Source organism: Myxocyprinus asiaticus, chromosome 38 (genome assembly GCF_019703515.2).
Source record: "Myxocyprinus asiaticus isolate MX2 ecotype Aquarium Trade chromosome 38, UBuf_Myxa_2, whole genome shotgun sequence".
In the NCBI taxonomy this organism is placed as follows: Eukaryota; Metazoa; Chordata; class Actinopteri; order Cypriniformes; family Catostomidae; genus Myxocyprinus; species Myxocyprinus asiaticus.
This window is the reverse complement of record NC_059381.1, coordinates 25,968,765-25,991,178: the sequence shown is the minus strand read 5'-3', so window position 1 is coordinate 25,991,178 and position 22,414 is coordinate 25,968,765. Positions and strand designations below refer to the sequence as shown.

At 38.0% G+C, this 22,414-nt stretch overlaps 1 protein-coding gene across 9 annotated transcripts in view; it reads right to left on the bottom strand.

The window, feature by feature from the left end:
- Positions 1-22,414, bottom strand: part of ndst1b (N-deacetylase/N-sulfotransferase (heparan glucosaminyl) 1b) — a 117,799-nt gene that overhangs the window by 6,479 nt on the left and 88,906 nt on the right. For all 9 annotated transcript variants that reach the window (XM_051678414.1, XM_051678418.1, XM_051678419.1 and 6 more), the window contains 11 exons: positions 18,928-19,015; positions 18,658-18,812; positions 15,588-15,773; positions 13,119-13,247; positions 11,642-11,824; positions 9,075-9,171; positions 6,862-6,985; positions 3,851-4,025; positions 3,069-3,239; positions 2,871-2,980; positions 542-644 (listed from right to left, as the gene is read on the bottom strand). In XM_051678414.1, coding sequence (XP_051534374.1) covers positions 542-644; positions 2,871-2,980; positions 3,069-3,239; positions 3,851-4,025; positions 6,862-6,985; positions 9,075-9,171; positions 11,642-11,824; positions 13,119-13,247; positions 15,588-15,773; positions 18,658-18,812; positions 18,928-19,015 — 1,521 coding nt within the window. The remainder of the gene's footprint in view (positions 1-541; positions 645-2,870; positions 2,981-3,068; positions 3,240-3,850; positions 4,026-6,861; positions 6,986-9,074; positions 9,172-11,641; positions 11,825-13,118; positions 13,248-15,587; positions 15,774-18,657; positions 18,813-18,927; positions 19,016-22,414) is intronic.

Below are 22,414 nucleotides of genomic sequence, written 5' to 3'. Positions count from 1 at the left end.
GTTGAGGAGAGATGTGCTACTACTACCATAAGTGATTAGATGGATATAATTCCATAGACTTACATGAAGGACCAGAGCCATGTTTAGTGACCAGAATATCATAGAGACTTGGAGGGAGGCTCTTGGCAACCACTCATAAGACCTAGCAATCCACACTCTAGTAACTGCATAATGGGGGGAGCACCACTCACATAAAAAAATAATTCAGAAAAATACATTACATTTAAAAAGTAGTTGGTTAGTATGTTTTCCTGTAAATGTGGCCCTGGTTACTTTAGTAAAAAAGCTGTTTCAGAGGTGGATAAAAATATTAATGCTTTAATTTTTTTTATTTCTTTTTTTATAATGTGAACTGTTGAATTGTGCACAAATTGACATATATTAACAAAGTAAATTGGATCAAATTTTATTTCATAACTTCTTTAACAACAGACCCACTCTTCATTATTTTTTTACAAATTCAAAAAGACTGGTATGGCCTTCCTGAATGAAACACAGACATGAAATGACTGGTAAAACAAGGAACACACTGTAATCTTACATCAACGTCCATGTCAGGATATCTCCTCCCCTTACTCTTCCCCAGGCATTTGGTCTTGCCTCCGTCTAGCAGCTGGCACCAGAAGCCCTTCTTCGGATCAAACCTGAAGTAAGAGGGAAGGGACAAAATAAAGGACAGGCAGCAAAAACAGGGGCATGTTTCCACCTCAGGCTAACCAAAAGGGAACATAACAGACAGATGGTGCACAGCGAGGCCTCCTAAAAGGCTGACACAGGACAAACTATCTTCATTGTCTATCGGAAGAAGTGTCTGACAGATGTTACTGCTTCTGAGATTATGCGGTACAGCACAAGAGACAACAGAGAACGAGTATGACAGAGAGAGAAAACAAGACTGAGACACAGTTGGCAGGGACTGTCAGAGTTAAGGAATAGTTGACCACAAAATGAAAATTCTGTCATTTACTCACTCTCATGTTATTCCAAACCAACTTTGGAGTTAATTTCTTCCTTGGAACACAATATGAGATGTTAGGCAGTATGTCAGGGTTTGCAACCTAGGACACCAATGCCAATGCTGGCAAGCGGACGGTTAATCAGCAGCGAAAGAGGAGTATGTATTTTATTCATATGAAGTCTCTCGCACATGCATGTGGCATGCCAATCTACCACTTGTTGTAATCCTTCATCATAATCACACAGCATATTTATTTAGTTATGACCTTATTCACGGCAGCGCCATCTTTGGTTTTTGATGGGAATGACAACAAGGCCATGAAGGATAGATGTACAGTCTATTCAGTGGGTTGTACTGCTGTTTAAAGTGGTTTTGGATTGTTCCACTGACAAAACATTGAAAAAAAATATCCTTCCGAGGAATTTCAGTAGACAAAAAACTGATAACATGAGTTGTGGAAAATTAGATTTGATCTAGGAGCTTTTTTGATAGCTTTATACAGTGCATGTCATTAAAGAGACTGTAAGTCTGTACCTCATTGTTTTCATTCCAGTCAAAAATAAAAGACGGCACTACTGTGAATAAGGTCTATAAGCTAAATGGAAACCTTAACACTATAAAAGTATGATGAAACAGCACTGGTCAACAACAGATGAGCGCAGCGTGAGCAAACCATTCGCGCTTCACGAGTTGCTGGAGCTTCACTTTCGGTGAATCATACAAGTAAACGCGTCCGATTTGAGTCAGTCGCATAGAGTGGATGATAGCCTATGTTTTCTTTTTTTTTTATTTGTTCCCATTTTCCTTTTTGTAACACATGATGTAACCTGGCTATTTATGGCTATTAGTTACTGACCCCTGGTCTAAGTAATCATTACATTTCATTGCATCTGTTTCCCATACAAAGAAAGTTAAAGGTGACTGCCTAACATCTCCTTTTGTGTCACAGAAAGTCATATGGGTCTGGGAAAACATGAGGGTGAATAAATGACCGAATCTTCTTTTTTTTGGCTGAACTATCCCTTTAAGAGAGAGAGTGTACATGAAAAAAAGGAATTAACAAGCACTCTTGTTATCCTGTCAGACTAATGGAATCCATCAGGACAGGACTGCTGTGGAACACTTGAAAGCAGCTCTAAAGCAAACACACCTCATGTGTTCAATAATACACCAAGTTCACCATGGTCCCATGGTGTTTATACTTGTGTACTACTGTTTGTAAAGATGAACATGGTACCTTCAGGCATTTGGAAATTGCTCTCAAGGATGAACCAGACTTGTGGTGGTCCACAATTTTTTTTTCTGAGATCTTGGCTGATTTCTTTTGATTTTCCCATAATGTCAAGCAAAGAGGCACTGAGTTTGAAGGTAGGCCTTAAAATACATCCACAGGTACACCTCCAATTCAGTACAACTCCTATCAGAAGCTAATTGGCTAATTGTCTAAAAGCTTGATATCATTTTCTGGAATTTTCCGAGCTGCTTAAAGGCACAGTTAACTTTGTGTATGTAAACTTCTGACCCACTGGAATTGTGATATAGTCAATTAAAAGTGAAACAATCTGTCTGTAAACAATTGTTGGAAAAATTACTCGTGTCATGCACAAAGTACATGTCCTAAACGACTTGCCAAAACTAGATTGCTAATAAGAAATCTGTGGAGTGGATAAAAAAAGAATTTTAATGACTTCAACCTAAGTGTATGTAAACTTCTGGCTTCAACTGTATGTTAGATTGGTGCTCCGCTGCATCCTTCATGACCTTGCACACAGAACCGACCCGGAAGATTGGGAAATGCACCATGCAAATGGCGTTCAAGACAAAAAATTTTGCCGGGTTTGCGCTTTCAACAGGCACAATTCATTCTTAGTGAATTCCATCCGGAGTGATTGGCTTTATCTCGGATGCTTACGCAAGGATCTTGTGGTAGTTGAGTGTGTTAGTCAAGCCTAGAAACTTCTGGATTTTGTCCATCACTGAAGCTGGTTCTGTCCTCAGCATCTGTCCATCCAGGACCAGGATCTGAGAAGAAAGACACATGTTTATCAAAGACATAGAAACATCCTCATACTCATGCAACTATGGACATAAGGGTAAACAGACATGATACCTGGCTGGGGTGATAGTGTGTGAGCCAGCGCTGTAGGTGTGTGGCGTATAGACCGGGCACCAGACAGCGACTCTGCAGTACCCTCAGTTTGATGGGCGTGTCCCGGCCAGCAGCAATGACATCATGGAATGTATATTTCTGTGCCACAGGATCATCATGGGCCCGCTGGTGCTGGAACACAGCAATGACATTGAGTGATATATCATTATCATATTGTTATTTTTCATTTCAAATCTCCTAAAGAGGCCATATCAATGGAAAAAAGGGATTATCTTTTGAAGAAGTTTGATGTACTATGTAGAAATACTCTTAAAGTTGACAATGCAAAACTCCCTGCGCAGTCGATCTATTTAGCAAAACTGATCATTCTGAAAAAGTCATGGCTATGTTGTCACAACCAAGAATACATTAACAGAAGACCACCCACATACAGTATATTAAGACCTTTTAATTATTCACCAACTTGGCTTACCCTAACGAACGACAGTGTGAACTAGGCATGAAAAGGTTAGCCAATCATAACAGAGATCATTTAAATATTGATGTCTTAAATGTAGGTTTGGAAGGTGGAAAACAGGGAGAGGACTTCAAGGAAAAAATAAAACAAACATATGTAGAATATGTTGCAGATGCTGCCATTAACAAACTTTAGAACTACATCTTTTCTCCTTTTAAATAAAACAAATCACATTGCAGACCTAATCTACTGTCTACAGCAGGAATCATGGCCTTAGTTAACCCTGGACATGAGTGAATGACACATGAGCACTTTTAAATCTGACCTGGTACCAGGAATAGGCTCTGTCAGCTGGGTTGATGAGAATGGTGATGATTTTCGCTTTGGGCAGAAGAGCAGCTGCTCGCCGGGCCGTGACCTCCGAGTCGAAATAGTTGGCACTTTTCTCAAAGTAGAAATCTGAGCTAGTGTTGGAAGGTAGAGGGAAATACTCCATGTACCTACAAAGAACACAAAAGCACACACACAAAATTAAAACAGCAAAAAATGAACTAAAAGCCCACACTTCATGGACAAAAATATATATCAACACCTGTAAGAAGAAGAAAAACAAAAAACAAATTGCATGACAATGTCTTGGAAAATGTCTCTACGCAACGATCAAACAGATTTAGGTAAATTTGCACCAGCTCACTAATAAATCTACACGCCGGTGTGTTCATGCTGACTGATCTTGACTGACTGAACAACATAAACAGAATTAGCTGTTGACCTCAAAGTAGGTGGAGCTCCAGGTCACACCTACTGATGATGTGAACCAAAGTAGTAAGGTGTTTAGCAGCCGGTAAGATGTTTTCCTGAATGTTTGCCTAGGCGAGCTGTTACGAACCACCTAAGCGAACTCAAAAACACCTTCTTTTTGGCCAGATTTGGTTCTAAATGATGTCACACCCGTTCGTTCTTCCACTTTGTATGAAGAATATCTGGGACTTGTTACTTAGAATTATCTACTTATAAATATCTCCATTATGACACTCGACAGACTGATGTTGTCTCACTGACTTATGTGCAAACTGTGTAGAGGAATTTTACACTGCAAAAGCACTTACAAAGAGCAATATCAAGCTGATGAAATATTTTAGAGCAAAGCAAAACAGTAAAAATAATAATTTCTAAAAAACTTGCCATGACTTTTCCATATTTTATTAAATTCCATGACTTTTTCAGGCCTGGAAATCACAAATAAATAATTCCCTGTGTTATGGCATTGTTGCACCACTGTCTATGTCTGTTCAGTGAGATATCTTTAGTATCTTTATAAGTTAAATTGTAGCAATTCTATTTTGTTGTTTGAATTCAAATCGAGACAAGAAATTTAAAACAAGAAACAACAATCAACTGTTCAAACTACATAAATAACAGGATGAAAAAGACTAACTAAAAATGTTTCTACTAATATAATTACAGAGTATGGAAAGAGGGAAAAGGAGACTTGGTGGTGAAGGGGGTGTAGTATTTTGATCCTTAATCGCATCCTCTCAGAGGAACATTAGCCTCAATGTTTCTTAATACTCCAAACTTCAAAGCTTGCCAGACCTTCATAATCTATGTAATTCACAGCAATTTACAAGAGCTATTACAGGTGCATCTCAATAAATTAGAATGTCGTGGAAAAGTTCATTTATTTCAGTAATTCAACTCAAATTGTGAAACTCGTGTATTAAATAAATTCATTGCACACAGACTGAAGTAGTTTAAGTCTTTGGTTCTTTTAATTGTGATGATTTTGGCTCACATTTAACAAAAACCCACCAATTCACTATCTCAAAAAATTAGAATATGGTGACATGCCAATCAGCTAATCAACTCAAAACACCTGCAAATGTTTCCTGAGCCTTCAAAATGGTCTCTCAGTTTGGTTCACTAGGCTACATAATCATGGGGGAAGACTGCTGATCTGACAGTTGTCCGGAAGACAATCATTGACACCCTTCACAAGAAGGGTAAGCCACAAACATTCATTGCCAAAGAAGCTGGCTGTTCACAGAGTGCTGTATCCAAGCATGTTAACAGAAAGTTGAGTGGAAGGAAAAAGTGTGGAAGAAAAAGATGCACAACCAACCAAGAGAACCGCAGCCTTATGATTGTCAAGCAAAATCGATTCAAGAATTTGGGTGAACTTCACAAGGAATGGACTGAGGCTGAGGTCAAGGCATCAAGGGCCACCACACACAGACATGTCAAGGAATTTGGCTACAGTTGTCATATTCCTCTTGTTAAGCCACTCCTGAACCACAGACAACGTCAGAGGCGTCTTACCTGGGCTAAGGAGAAGAAGAACTGGACTGTTGCCCAGTGGTCCAAAGTCCTCTTTTCAGATGAGAGCAAGTTTTGTATTTCATTTGGAAACCAAGGTCCTAGAGTCTGGAGGAAGGGTGGAGAAGCTCATAGCCCAAGTTGCTTGAAGTCCAGTGTTAAGTTTCCACAGTCTGTGATGATTTGAGGTGCAATGTCATCTGCTGGTGTTGGTCCATTGTGTTTTTTGAAAACCAAAGTCACTGCACCCGTTTACCAAGAAATTTTGGAGCACTTCATGCTTCCTTCTGCTGACCAGCTTTTTAAAGATGCTGATTTCATTTTCCAGCAGGATTTGGCACCTGCCCACACTGCCAAAAGCACCAAAAGTTGGTTAAATGACCATGGTGTTGGTGTGCTTGACTGGCCAGCAAACTCACCAGACCTGAACCCCATAAAGAATCTATGGGGTATTGTCAAGAGGAAAATGAGAAACAAGAGACCAAAAAATGCAGATGAGCTGAAGGCTACTGTCAAAGAAACCTGGGCTTCCATACCACCTCAGCAGTGCCACAAACTGATCACCTCCATGCCACGCCGAATTGAGGCAGTAATTAAAGCAAAAGGAGCCCCTACCAAGTATTGAGTACATATACAGTAAATGAACATACTTTCCAGAAGGCCAACAATTCACTAAAAATGTTTTTTTTATTGGTCTTATGATGTATTCTAATTTTTTGAGATAGTGAATTGATGGGTTTTTGTTAAATGTGAGCCAAAATCATCACAATTAAAAGAACCAAAGACTTAAACTACTTCAGTCTGTGTGCATTGAATTTATTTAATACACGAGTTTCACAATTTGAGTTGAATTACTGAAATAAATGAACTTTTCCACGACATTCTAATTTATTGAGATGCACCTGTAGATGTTAAATCAGGCATGATCCTGGAGAAAACCACAGCCAAGAATGCTGGAAACCAGGAGGGAACATTTTCTGTTAACAATACGAGAAAGTCAAAGGGAAATAGAAAACACACCAGTCAATGCCTTTGTGGTAGTTTCGGCCATTGAAAAACTGGATTTCCTCGAAGGTTTCCTTGCTGGGGTAGTTGCTGGTCATATCGGGATGCATCCCCAGAAACAGATAGAGTGCGGTGGTTCCTGAATGAACACAAGAAAACAGTGAGTAAATGCACAGAATTACAGATTTATTCTGGAAATAAAAACATGGTGCAAAATATCTCCCTAGGGCTGCACCAAATAATGATTTTGGTAATTGTGTTTTAGCTAGAAAAATTCTTGGATGAACCTGTAACAAAAGCCCATAAGGTAACATTTTATTATTTAATAGTTATTCATTATTACACAAATCTCTTAAATACTTGATTCTGATTGGTCAATCACTGCATTGTATGGTCAAATATTTTGTTATACTGACTGCTAAATTGCATAATAGACCGTTGTCCCAGGCAACTGATTGCCTATATAACTGTGCTAGTTTTAAATCTCTTGTATCACTCTGCACTCTCTTTTCACATAATAAAATAAATTAAACTTGAATCAATATTTCATGTCCATTTATATAATTATTTTGTAAGTAGCCATGTAATAAGTGAGAATTTACATTCAGATGGTCATTACTGCAAAATACACCCGTCTGGATTTATTTTGCATAATTACCGTCTGATTATTGCCAAGAAAACATTCTCCACACCATTACACCACCGCCACCAGCCTGAACTGTTGACACAAGGCAAGTTGGGCCCATGGATTCATGCTGTTGGTGCCAAATTCTGCACCTTACAATCTCTGTGCCTCAGCTGAAATCGAGATTCATCAGACTAGGCTACGTTTTTCCAGTCTTTAACTGTCCAGTTTTGGTGAGCCTGTGCCAACTGCAACCTCAGCTTTCTGATCTTGGCTGACAGATGTGGAACCCGACATGGTCTTCTGATGTTGTAGCCCATCCCCCTCAAGGTTCGACATGTTGTGCATTCAGAGATGCTATTCTTCTCACTACAACTGTACAGAGCGGTTATCTGAGTTACCGTAGCCTTTGTCAGCTCAAAACAGTCTGGCCATTCTCCGTTGACCTCTCTCATCAACAAGGCAATTTTCGTCCGCAGAACTGCCGCTCACTGGATGTTTTTTGTTTTTGGCACCATTCTGAGTAAACTCTAGAGACTGTTGTGTGAGAAAATCCCGGGAGATCAACAGTTACAGAAATACTCAAACCAGCCCGTCTGGTACCAACAATCATGCCACGGTCGAAATCACTGAGATCACACTTTTTTGTGAACATTAACTGAAGCTCCTGACCCGTATCTGCATGATTTTATACATTGCACTGCTGCCAAATGATTGGCTGATTAGATAATCGTATGAATAAGTAGGTATACAGGTGTTCCTAATAAAGTGCTCAGTAAGTGTATAATATAGTACATAAAATATGAAGACACTTTCAAAACATGATTGTGGAGGGTGCCTGCCAATTGTGACTTGAAAGAGTCACAGGCTTGTAGCCATATCTAATCTCACATGCATTAAGGTGGACTTAAAGATGTTTAAAAATGCAGGAAAATCCATGTCACAGTTTAGATAAGATAAAAAAGATGGAAAGCTCACTAAAATGAGCCTGAAGAGGCTGAAGTAATAACAGTTAAACAGAAAAAATTAAAAACTCTGAGGCCCAACCCCCTAATCCAGCTTTTATTGAGAAGATTAACAGTCATTTTACTATCCAGTCTTAGAGTGGGCTATTGCTCCCTGAAGACATCTTTTAGAAGTTTAATTAGTCAATGCTGTAAAAGTTTAATTCACATTTAGGAGTAGCCACAGATGCAGCATAAAGCCTCAGGAAGGAGGGGTCTGGAAAGATCTGCCTTCATTTGCTTTGAGTCTGTACATAAAATAAAACTCTACCCGCCCTTTATGCACAAATCCTTGACCAGCAAGGCTAGGCATTCGGATAAAAAAATCTTTTTTTACAAAACACACACACACACACTTGTTGTTTGGTGATCACTCACAGAGTAAACAATGACAATTTTCAATTACACAATAACAGCAATTAGGATGACCCCTACAAGTAAACTTTGCTGCTTAGACCCCTAAATAGAATGCTATGATTTACAGCTTTATATTTGCTGAGAAGTTCAAACAGAAGCTATGACTGTCCAACACAGCTAGATGGCACAAGTGCACACATTGCTTGATGTGTGTGGATGTGTCATGAGTTGACAACACTCACCAGTCTTCTGAGGTCCAATGACAAGCAGCTTGGGGAAACGATCGCAGGTCTTCTCTTTAGACCAAATGTCTTTATGTCTTTTGTCCTCACAGGGGTCCTGTAAGGGTAAGTTACAAGCTAAAGTGAAGTACTTATAACTACCTTTGCAATCAAAACAACAGCAGCATGTCTTACATTTCAAAAAACAACAAGTTGGCAGGAGAAAGTATTTTCAGTTACAGAGTTAGCAGACTTTTGTGAAACCTGCTGTTTTACAACATTATCCATCGCGAGACTCGCTGTGTGGAGTTATTTAACAGCAGTAAGAAAATGGCATTATGGGAGGATGGTTTTTATCTAGACAAATTAAAACAAACTATTCATGCATGTCAGTTATCTTAGACCACATCCACAGAATCCACTAACGAGCAAATTTGATAAATTCAGACTTGGCTTTTGAACCAGCAATAATAACATCCCAAAGGTGGCTGTTTTAAGAAATTACAAAGATATAATCAGAATCATAAAGCATAAACCAGTCTCTGTCAACAGCTGTGAAGCATCTTGGGAGAAAGTGGTCCAGCAGCAGCCATTTTAAGCCCTTCATCAATCACAGTTTAAGACAAGTGTAACAGCAGTAATGAACCGATAGTTTGAAGTCTTGCCCCTTACTATTAAAGCATGCAGTCTGGGTTGCGGCATGAGAGCAACCGAAACCCTTAAAAAGTCATTTTTTTCTTTTTCAATAACTGGTCAGTAAAAAAATGTACTTAGAAATAGTCAACCATAGAAGGTCAAACTAAAAAACTTATATGAGCAGTTTTATTTTCTATTCATTTTAGGAGGTTTGCAATTTGTGCAACCTGTTACAAAAATTTAGGACATATCTCAATACAGTCTCAAACCATGATTTGCTTAAATTTTGCAATTATCTAGCAATTACCAAAATAAACATAAAAATGAAAGACAACTAAATAAAATATATTCCAGAATGGCCTAAGATATTTTGAGGCATAAACAAGAAAAAAGCTATTTGCCAATGACGTAAGAAAAATAAAGGGAAAAAAAGTTTATTTTTCTTACCCCATTGGCAGATATTTTTTCTTATTTTAAGCATAAACCTCACTACATTTAGTTAGATTTCTCTGAAAACAAGACCTTATTCCATTTTGCTTGTCAAGTAAATATATCTTGTTTTAAGAATATTTAGATAATTTTGTCACAATTAAAAATTATTTTACATTTTTGTAATGGGGAAAAAATTATGTGTAACAGGGTTGCATGCAAAATATGGGCTAAATATGATGTATGTGGTAATTAAAACTTAACTAGTTTTTTACAACAAAAAATTAAATAAAATGTAAAAGATTATTTCAATATGTATATTTCACATTTAAAACTAGTTTCATTTCAGGATAGGATCATTTTTTGTTAGATAGTAGTTTATCTAACATATGTAATAGTTTTCATAACAAAAAACATTACGTTTGTGCTTCTAAAGGGGCCGTTCACACCTAATGCATTTTTCCAATTGCTTGTAACATGTGTAAACTAGACAGATGTCTTTGAACATTGCATGGCATCTCACTGTTTTTTCAGAGTCTCACGAAGGAGCGCCATATCAAGTTGAAAAGAACTTCAACAGTTAAAACTGTGCCTCGAGAGACCTGTTTTCTGTTCTTTTCATTGCGCTGCATCTAGATTTTTTTCACGCAAGAAGGGGGGGGGGGGTCTCTGAACGGCCCTCAATACTTAAATTAATAAAGTCATGTGAACCATCTATTTGTATAAAGCACCTAAAATCCATCAACACTCCAAGTCCAACAGCTGTGTGTTCTAATGAGGAGCTTAATGGCTAATGCTAGCGTCACATCACTAATGATTGAAGAGCCTCATTTGAGTTCACGCCAGTGCTTTGTCAAATTATTTCCAAGTTTGTGAATGTTTATGACAAATTCACTCATGAGAGCAGTTTATGTTAGCATGTGGATATGCTGTATTAAGTCTAAAAGAAAATCAAAACTCTTTCCAAGTCGTCTCTTCCCCTGCATGTAATAGCTGCCCGTAGATTTCTTGGGAAAACAACTGCAGAGGAAAGAAGATTATTCAGAGCAAGGCAATCTGTGGAACGCCAGGGAACTGAAAAAAAAAAAATGGGACCTCAACCTTGACAAGAAACAAGAGGGATCAAAGGAGGATTTAGAGCTTTCAGACTCCCACTTTCTCTCTGGGTGAAACAAAACAACATTTTGAAAAGAAATAAAGATGCTGGATAAATTGAAATGGGAAGAGAGGAGGGAAAGATAAAGAGAGAGAAAGACGGATCTTCCATATCAGCGCTGACTTTGAACTGAATTGTAGGAACCAATTTAAAAAATAGCATTCTCTGAATTATGGCGTCTTACACGGAAAACCATTTTCACTCTTTGTACATCAGAGTAAATGTGCAGACAGCCATAAGAAACCCTTCACTTCATATTACAGTAACACTCCTCAATCTACACTAATCTACTATCACAAAATAAACTTGTATTTGTTTCCCTCATGATTCCAGAGGATGGAATGGGCCTCACAGTCTCTTCTGTTACCTGCCAGATGGGGTCCCTCTCTTCTGGGAAAATTTGGAAATATCTCTGGGCCAACTGTACAGGTGGGAGAGTCTGTAGTTTCAGGTTGGTCCACATCTGGATGAACTTCACCAGGTTCTTGAAGGTGTACAGGCCAAGACGGTCATTCCCATAGTTGGAGAGGTGGGTCATGAAGATGCTGATCTGGTTTGAAATGAGGTGTAAAGTCAAAAAGAGCACAGTTTTTTTTTGTTTTTTTTTCACAACCACATGCTATTAACAGTGGATTCCAAAATGACTGCTGATCTAGGCTGGATGAATCCATCATATTCTCATAGCAGACATCCTTACTGAGATCCTTCTAATAAATCAAGGGACTGGGGGTGTCCTTAATAAGTACATGTACTAAACATGTTTAAATCTACCAATGAATTATAATTACATTTCCAGTCATTTGTGATTACTGCATGAGGATTTTTGAAAATCATTCAAATTCAGACCAAATCGCTATTTCACAAAAAACGTCAGCATTTTGTTTAAAAGTCTATGATAGTTGACGATAGTTCACCCAGAAATGAAAATTCTCTCATCGTTTACTAACCCATATGCCATCCCGGATGTGTATGACTTTCTTTCTTCAGAAGAACACAAATGAAGATTTTTAGAAGAATTTCTCAGCTCTTTCGGTCCATACAATGCAAGTGAATAAGTGCCAAAATTTTGAAGCTCCAAAAATCACATAGGCCAGCATTAAAGTAATCCATATTACTTCAGTGTCTTCAGAAGCGATATGATATGTGTGGGTGAGAAACAGATCAATATTTAAGTCCATTTATCCTATAAATTCTCCTCCCTGCTCAGTCAATCTCTGCTTCAACTTTCACTTAAACATTCTTCTTGTGTTTTGGTGATTCACATTCTTCCTGCATGCGCCCCCTACTGGGCAGGGAGAAGAATTTCTAGCAAAAATGGACTTAAATATGAGTCTGTTTCTCACCCACACCTATCATATCACTTCTGAAGACATCAATTTAACCACTGGAGTCATATGGATTCCTTTTATGCTACCTTTCCATTCTTTTTGGAACGATATTTATCACGATATCCATTTTGCGATTATCGGCATCGGACGATAACAGTGTTTGCTTGGCCAATTAATAGAAGTGTTAACTTCCCCTTGTGTCAGTTCCAAAACCTACACATATATTTGCTAATGGATAGTCAACACTGTTTTTTTCAAGGTTTTTCCTTTCAAATATGATTAAATATTGCATAATATAAGTGTTTATTACACTTTAGAAATTTTGTGTACATCTGATTTTCTTGTTGTTAAGTTGTATGTTTATCGGCATTTATATCGGTCATCAGCCATCCTGCTCTCTAGATATCGGTATCGGCTTTAATAAAAACCATATCGGTTGACCACTACTTAAAATCACTGTATATTTCACACACTGGTTTAGACAACACTGAAGAATACTATAGTTTCATTACTCACTGGATTGAGGAGCACAGTAAGGAAAAGCTCTCCTCCATTGATGAGTTTGTCCAGCTCTTTAGAGCCTCCAGGATACTCATTATAGAAGATGGTGTGAGTAAAGAGACCACACGTTTGCCTGGGCAACACCTGAAAAACAGACATTTCTCCTCAGAATGCAACCACAATTTAAATTCTTCTCCATAAGTAATTTCAAATTTAATGAAAAATTTAGCTAATTGCTTAAACTTTATTATAAAACAGATAGTTGTAGCTCTAACATCTGATTGGATGCCCCACATTTAAAACATTTTTTTAAATTAATTTTTATGTAAATGTTTTATTTGAAATATATATATATTTTTAACTTTTTTTAAATACTTTTATTTATTTTAATTTATGATATGTGAGGCACTTTCAGCTGCACTTGACATACAAAAGGTAATATACAAATAAAATTTCACAGCCTTTCTGTGAGCTCGAACTAGTCTGGCCATTCTCCGTTGACCTCTCCCATCAACAAGGCGTTTTCGTCCACAGAACTGCCACTCACTTGATGTTTTTCGCACTATTCTCTATACATTGTAGAGACTGTTGCACATGAAAATTCCAGGAGATCAGCAGTTACAGAAATACTCAAACCAGCCCGTCTGGCACCAACAATCATGCCACGGTCGAAATCACTGAAATCAAATTTTTTTCCCCCATTCTGATGGTGATGTGAACATTAACTGAAGATCCTGACCTGTATCTGGATGATTTTATACATTACACTGCTGCCACATGATTGGTTGATTAGATAATCGCATGAATAAGTAAATATACAGGTGTACCTAATAAAGTGGCCGATGGGTGTATGTATGTACATACGTACATTATATATATATATATATATATATATATATATATATATATATATATATATATATATATACGCACATATATACATACACACACACACACATACACACACAGTGTATAAACAGTGTATATACATACACAAAAAAAGCTAAGCTTAGGTCAAATGACAAATGAGTTGCAGCGTTCACAGCTCAACACATGTAAATAGGTCATTATTTCAAATTTAGAGACAATGTATTTCATCAACGATAACGTGATCTCATGTGAGAGTCACTTTAGACTGGAACGGAAACTGTATGACCTCAGCATTGAAAAATATTGATGTAGAATAACTGCAGAATGTTTCACCACAGATGACCCATAATAACCTGAGGGAATGTTTCTGCCGCTAACAGAACATCAACCCTAATGTGTGGCTTACACATTTGAATACATGATATTATTTGACAGATGACAATGACAGAATGAAAACACTTTACGGTGGCTATAATAATGAGTTTAACCCCCTGAACCCCCCAGGTCCTTTTTCCCCCATTCTGTGAGAACTCAGTTGCCAGTTTGAAAGAAAAAACAAAAACAAATGAATAAACAAACACATTAGGATGGATATAGAAGAAGCAGTATGCCTAAATTGGCAAAACACACCTGTCCAGAGATCATCATTACTGTATCCTTACTCCAAATACTGCATGAGAAAACAGCTGAATTTGTATCAGTTTACCTTTCACTGCCATAACAGTGAATTGGACAGCTGGATGTAGCCTCTTATTTGAATGTAATATCTTTTTTTAAGAATATATGTCTAACTGTGTGTGTGAGTTAGATTGTGTTGTGTGTTTGAGCTCAGAAAACAACACTTAATATAATTGACTTTTTTATTCCCTGTATGCTATTTTACAGCCACTGTCAGTTCCAATGTGTTTGTACACTCACATGCACACACAAACCGCTCTGTCATGATTCAGCGAGCTTTTGTCATGTGTGCTCTGTTGTCTCCTGGAGCAATAAACACAACAAAAATAATAATAAAAATAATAAAATGCACACAAACAGGAGGTGCAATTCACCGAAAAGGGTTAAATAGTTGATCGGCTTGTGATGCATGAATGGCTTGCACATGTCTTGTCACACTTTAATAGTGCGTGATCACGAGGAATGATTACATGATTACAAGATGTAGATTGAAATGCAGGTCAGGTGAGAAAAACTTCATATAAATAAAACAGAGTGCACCTCTCTCGCTATTGGTTGCTTGCTAGTGATTACCCCTCTGCGTGATTTTGAAAAATTTATGATATAAGAAATATTTAAGATTCCACACAAATTCGTGATCAGTAATCAAATAAGCATATTTTTGACATTAACTGTGTTAACTCTTTTTGTACAAAAGGACAGGTTTTCTTTCATTAAAACACTCAAACTGTTATGCTGATAATATTATTTGTATTGAAAAATAAACGATTAAAATGGAAAAATGCAAAATAGAATCATTTTCACAAGTGGACTCAAACTTCGGAAAATCACATATATGCACACTCCATGTCAAAATTTTGCCAACCCCTGCTTTAGAGGCATGAACAAACCTTAAAAAGTCTGCTTTTTGTGTTTTGTTAAGTGTATTGTCCTTACACTGATGCCACTGTGGGCAAAGCCCCTGCGGAAGCGGGCAGGTTTGAGGTGGGGGTACTCCTCTGTACTGGTCACCTTGATGCCCCACACTTTCTTCCAGGCCTCATACAGTTGAATATGGATGGGATACACACCAGAGTGATGGGGAGCCACCGCGTAACCCATGTTTGTAGGAATGCCGTGCTCCTGAAAGGAACACAATGGAGATAAATTATAGATAAAGAAACACATTAGAGATAATTTATAGATAAATGAATTAAAGAATTTATGAATGAAGACACAGTGCTTCTACTTTAGCACATATCTGTATATCATTCAGGGTGCAAAAGTAACACTCGCTAATTGCCAAATGCAAGTAAAAAAAAAACTTCAACTAAAGCTAAAGTTAAGAAGCGTAAGCTCAGCTAAATGTTTCATGGTACCTACCACATTTGAATGAATCAAGTAAAATTAATATGTACAAGTATATGACAACAATGATTATTTTAACCTTTTCAACTCTGGGGCATTTTTGAGCTGCCGCCTGCAATTTTTCACACTCATGAAAAGCCCACTATTTCCACATACTGTGGACTAATTGCCAAAAATGTGTCTAATTTTTTCAGAACACCACCCAAAACAGGAATGACTCCAGTTATTCATAAATAATATATGTTCACAATCTTATGATGAATAGATTTTAAAAAATATATTTTTTGTTGTTGTCCTAACTTTGTAAGCACGTAATCTGGGTTCTGTTCACTCCATCTCCCTACAAAAAGTCTTATTTTATTCCACTAGATGGCAGCAAGTACAAGAAAAAATTATTTTTCCTATGTCACCTACCATCACAAAATGCAGATCTGAAATGTAGGCGGCGCTCTAACACATTTTGGCCCTCACAGATTGAGGTTTATGCACCACCCCCATTGTTTCATGGAATATCACGGCCTCTGAGTGGACTAGAAGCTCAATCTTGGTGTCATTAGAAAGCTGAGATCCTCCCCTTTGCGAGGATGCATTACGTAACATTTTATCGTCAACAGTCGATAACATATTTTCAATTATTTCTTTGGCATGCTTTTCCTGCTAGACCGCATATTTTGTTCCGGACATCTAACATCTAACTATTCACAAAAACAAACTCACAGACAAGTATAAAATGGCTAATTTTTTAGATAACTGCATAAATGTAAAAGCAGATATAAAGTTTTTAGCTATTTGGGGCTTACAGCAGCAGTGATTGGCGCATAAAGGATGTTTGTATTTGATATATTACAGAAATCAAAGTTCACTTTGTGATTCTTTTAAAAATCTTTCGAACTGTGGTATTAGGGCAACTAAATAAACTGTACAGAGCATTCATTTGATATATGATTTGTCTATTTAAGTGCTATTTGACCTTTATATTAATATTCTTACCACATGACCTCTAGGTGGCGCTGATTTGCGACGCAAATGATTTCAGGACATATTTTGTTATTTTATGTAACATAAATGCATAACATAAGTGATGGTAATCTATGAAAATTTCTGATTCTAAGCTTTCAAACAATACCACTTATGCCTGACTTATATATTCGGAGATTTTAACATTTTAACCGTGAACTTTTTTTATGATATAGCGCCCCCTTGTGGACCTGCCACTGGGTCCGCAGCGTTGAAGAGGTTAATGCCTTTGCAATATAAGCATCATAAAGTATGTAAATAAATTAATATAGTACTATTTGCAACACAAATATTTTATACATCTCTCTATCCACCAAAGGATGCTTGGTCTGAAAAAGGTTTTATAACAAACTTAATCTAATAATCTAACCCTCAGTGATGCAAGTAATTTGAGCAATTAAAATCAAAGATATTCAAAGTGCCCCCAAAGAGCTCTTGCAACAACTTTTACCTCAGTGACAAATTTACCATCAGAAGTGTGTGGAATATAGCCAACATACACCAATTGGCCACAACATTAAAACCACCTGCCTAATATTGTGTAGGTCCCCCTCATGCCGCCAAAACAGCGCCAACCCGCATCTCAGAATAGCATTCTTCTCACCACAATTACACAGAGTGGTTATCTGAGTTAATGTAGACTTTGTCAGTTCGAACCAGTCTAGCCATTCTCTGTTGACCTCTCTCATCAACAAGGCATTTCCGTCTGCAGAACTCCCCCTAACTGGATGTTTTTTGTTTTTGGCACAATTCGGAGTAAATTCTAGAGACCGTTGTGTGTGAAAATACCAGGAGATCAGCAGTTACAGAAATACTCAAACCAGCCCATCTGGCAACAACGATCATGCCATGGTCCAAATCACTGAGATCACATTTTTTCCCCATTCTAATGGTTGATGTGAACATTAACTGAAGCTCCTGACCTGTATCTGCTTGATTTTATGCACTGCTGCCACACGATTGGCTGATTAGATAATCGCATGGATGATTGTTGGTGCTAGACGGGCTGGTTTGAGTATTTCTGTAACTGCTGATCTCCTGGGATTTTCACACAAAACAGTCTCTAGAATTTACTCCGAATGGTGCCAAAACCAAAAAAATATCCAGTGAGGGGGAGTTCTGCGGATGGAAATGCCAGAGAATGGCCAGAATGGTTCGAACTGTCAAAGTCTACAGTAACTCAGATAACCGCTCTGTACAATTGTGGTGAGAAGAATAGCGATTCTGAGATGTAGGTTTGCGCTGTTTTGGCGGCACGAGAGGGACCTACACAATATTAGGCAGGTGCTTTTAATGTTGTGGCTGATCGGTGTATGAAGAATATTCCTCACATTAAACCATCAATACAATCAAAATATTTTAAGAAACAAAATCATGGGTCTTGTTACAAATGGTATACTATTCAACATCTTTGGAATATTATTCTCCATAAGATTTGGGATGGACTAATTCTAATCTTGCATACTATACAGCAAGGACAGTATGGTAGTTGGGATTCATCCTATATAATATACAGACATTATGCCATGTATCTTAATGCCCAATAAAAATTCATTTTGACTCTAAGATCAACAAACTATCAACAGACAATTTAAATTACAAACACAAGCATCACCTCCCTGATCATTTCCCCTAATCTCACCTCTGCAAATTTGTGGTTGAGCAGCATCTGTTCGGCCAGCACTGACTGGTTGTGGAAGAGGTGCGGCTGCATGTGACTCCACATGTGGGGAAACCACCAGAACTCCTTACTATAAGACAGAAGCAGGTCATCTCCCAGATCTTCTTCATCTGTGCCTGAAACACAATTATACACAACCAAACAGTAAACAATTCATTTCAATGCATTAACGAAAAGTGCTGACATCCCTGACATCTGATACCCCATAATCATTCTATGGCAATCGCTTACCAGCATGGAAAAACTTTCCAGAGAAACCCAGGTTGAAGGTAAAATTGGGAACGTGGGTTCGGAGTTCATACTGCGTCTCCAGTAAGGCCTATGAAATAAATGACAAGGAGTTTAGAAACTTAATATTACAAAGCTCTTAAAACAACCTAGGGACAGAACTAGGAATGTGCACAAGTACCCAAGCACTCGGAAGTGACAGCAATAATTGATCATGAAAACAACTGCGTCAATTCCAAAACATTTAACACCAATTGAAATCCAGTGACAACTACATGCAATTATGCCAAAAAAGGCCTAATTTTACATTTTGGGATTGGTCATTGCATCATGTTTGGTAGTACCTTGTGTTCCGACAGCAATGTGTGTCAACACTGTACACAGTGACTTTCAGTCCAGGGCAGCAAATGCGCTCAAAATTCAGGAGACATTTTAGGGCATTCAGGACGCATTCTTCTTACAAACAGCTAAATGGAACACAACTGAACTGACCCTTTTCACAGAATTTGAAACCATATTTCTGCAGGATAAATGTACTTTTTTTCCCCTATCCCTTAATGTACATTATTAAATGTTTGTTACTATCACTCAGTATGTTTACATGTGCAGTTATAATTGAGCTACAGTGGGATTTGCGTAGTCGAGCTATAGTCTTCATCTGTCTGTCCTAATATACTTGACACAATCTAATATTTGAAGGAAGAACGTCAGTTGAGGAAGTGAAGATCCTCCAAAATGTGTGGCCAGACTGGGCACATGAGGGGAATGTTGTCGCTCCTTCCATTCATCTTCTTTGCCCTGTAATACCTCTGTTTGAGGTGCTTCCATCGTAAATGGATCTGTTTGGAGGTTTGAATGAGGCCCAGTTCTTCTAGCTTTTTGGCAACATTTTTAAAAAGCTTGGTGTTCTTTGTTTTTAGTCTGTCCATGTTTTTAAGAATGTTGATCCAAATGTACTGACTGTATTTTGTGTTATATTTCCCTGGTATAGGGGTGAACGATAATGGTTCAATTGATAATCAGAATTATTTTGCTCAAAATTTTAATCATGATTATTTTGTGATTCATCCTGTGATATTGACTCGAAGTTGATTTTAAACCCAGAAGATGAAAATAGCGCCTTAATTAACCACTTTCCTCCAAAAATAAAAATGAATAGATGCTTAAGCACAAAGTATACTTCGCTTTTCCATGTTGCTGATCGTTTCGCACACAGTATGCATGGCGAACATTTCGTAATCGGCATAGTTTGCGCAGACTGTCAGCGCACGGCCCAGATTTTCTCGACGAGTCCTCGTCTGTGTGCATCGTCGGCACATGCACCTGCCGTTAACTGTACTAAACAAGTATCACAATGCAGTCGAACGCATTCGTATTCGCTCTCGTTCAAAAGAGTATACTTTGAAAGGCAACACGGTCGACTGGGTGCGTTCCGATCCGGAAAGCAGAAAAGCGAAGTACACCAGTGCTTCTGTCTTCTGTCATGTGCAACACATACCTGTTAACATCTCAGAAAACATAGTTTAGTGTTTCATGACCTTTTAAATAAAACACGTATAGTGCACGTTAGTGATGCGCACAAATCACATAATCAGAGCACGAGATGGAATTTGTGTGTACTAAGCGCAGATCCACCTGAGACCGCTAAAACACCACATTATGATATTGAGCCTTATGTGTAATACAGTACAGATCAAAGCAGCGTACATACGAGACACAAAATACTCGTAAACATCTACGGATCTGTATTTCAGCATGCTTAAAAATGAAATGGTCGGTCAGTGGCGAACTGCTGAAGAGAGCGTAATAGGTCAGTTGAGGTGACAATAGACTTCGCAAGAGCTTGTGATTTGGTCTGTCATCTATAGACACCGCCTATAATGAAAATGTCCAACAATTTGCTACTATTCCTGGCTGTAATTTCTGCTTGCTAGCTCACCAATATCACAGACGGTTACGCTTAATTAGCCGTGAGAGGCAGAAACCGTAATCGCTGTTAAAATACGATTAATTATGCAGCCCCACATTGGTATTAATAATAATTAAAAATATCCTCCAGCAAACTGGTACAGCTGCTGAGAGAGTGACAGTAAATCTGACATCTTCCTCTCTTCTGACTGCCAAGCCATCTCTCTCTATAAATTTCCTCTTTTGGAAAGTCATGGAAACATAATAGTGGATTCTCTACTTTCACTGTTAAAGCAAAAGAGAAGAACACTGCAAAACAATTTGCTATAGTCTCCCATATACCTCTATATGCCAGCACCAGCATTGATCCTGCTATAGTTTTATTCCGCGTTCCAATCCCAGAAATGTGAAAGTCCATGGAACAGAGCGCTTGGGTCTTGGGACATGTTTTTAACAGTTTAACTATTTTTAACTTGACACGACATCACTCAAACACGATATTCATGGTGTGAAATCTTGAAAAGAAAAACAGCGACATGTGGTGCAATGGCCAAAGACATCCATCTGCCGCATAAGTACATAGACCAACAATATAAAAAATAGCACCCCCAGGATTTCCCTGTACTCAAGTAGACCAAATGACCAAAATTCCTATCTCTACCTTAAACACATAAAATACACTCTGTAAACATAAGACAAGAATACAAAAGAGATACACACACACACCACTATGCACACACGCACACAAAACACAGCGGTAGCGTAATGCCAGAGTCTGTCCTGTTTGTTCATCTTCTCTGTTTGCTTCATTACCCATCTCAGTTTTAGCTCTGCATCTGCCTCTCATTTGATTTGTTTACCACACTTGTTTTTGACTGCCTGTCTCTCCAGTGTGACTCAATCAAAAGACTGATTCATATTTAACTGCTCTGAGGTCCACAGACAGACAAGACAGCTTTGATTATGTTTGTTTTCTATCAAAACCCTCGGCTGAACATCTGCATCAGGGTGCTCAGGAGACGAGAGATTCACAAGGAGGATGCAAGAAACTGTATTTGAAATATTTATGCTTGCGGCAAGTCTTTGGATGCCCTTTGAACAGTGAGTCGTAAAAAATACAATAAAAAAAAAATAAAAAAAAAGGGAAATGGAAAGAGAATGGAGATTTGGAAAAAGAACAGTAGACGCTGGAGCATTGAAAAAACGGACAACTGGAGAAGTGGTAATGTGTAAAGTGCTGCCAGACTATGAAAACTTTGGTAAATAATATGAAAATGGCACCTGTTTTGCAGTGTTCTGCTTTTGAGGTGCTTTAGAAATGGAGAGACTTGTTTATATGCTTGCCAATCTGTCTCTGAGTCTAGAGATGAAGGAATAATCGAAATAAAAATCAAGATGTGACAGTGTTATTATGAAACCGCAAAGGCTGTGATTTACTTAAAAGTCTGAATGCATTGCACACTGCGCTTACTGTATGTGTGCAGCTCTGTTCTCTGTACTGTGACATATACTCAAAGCATGTGTGAGGCTCATGAGCTGAGCGTATTACATTTACAGCGCCCTAGATTCACTAACTGCACAT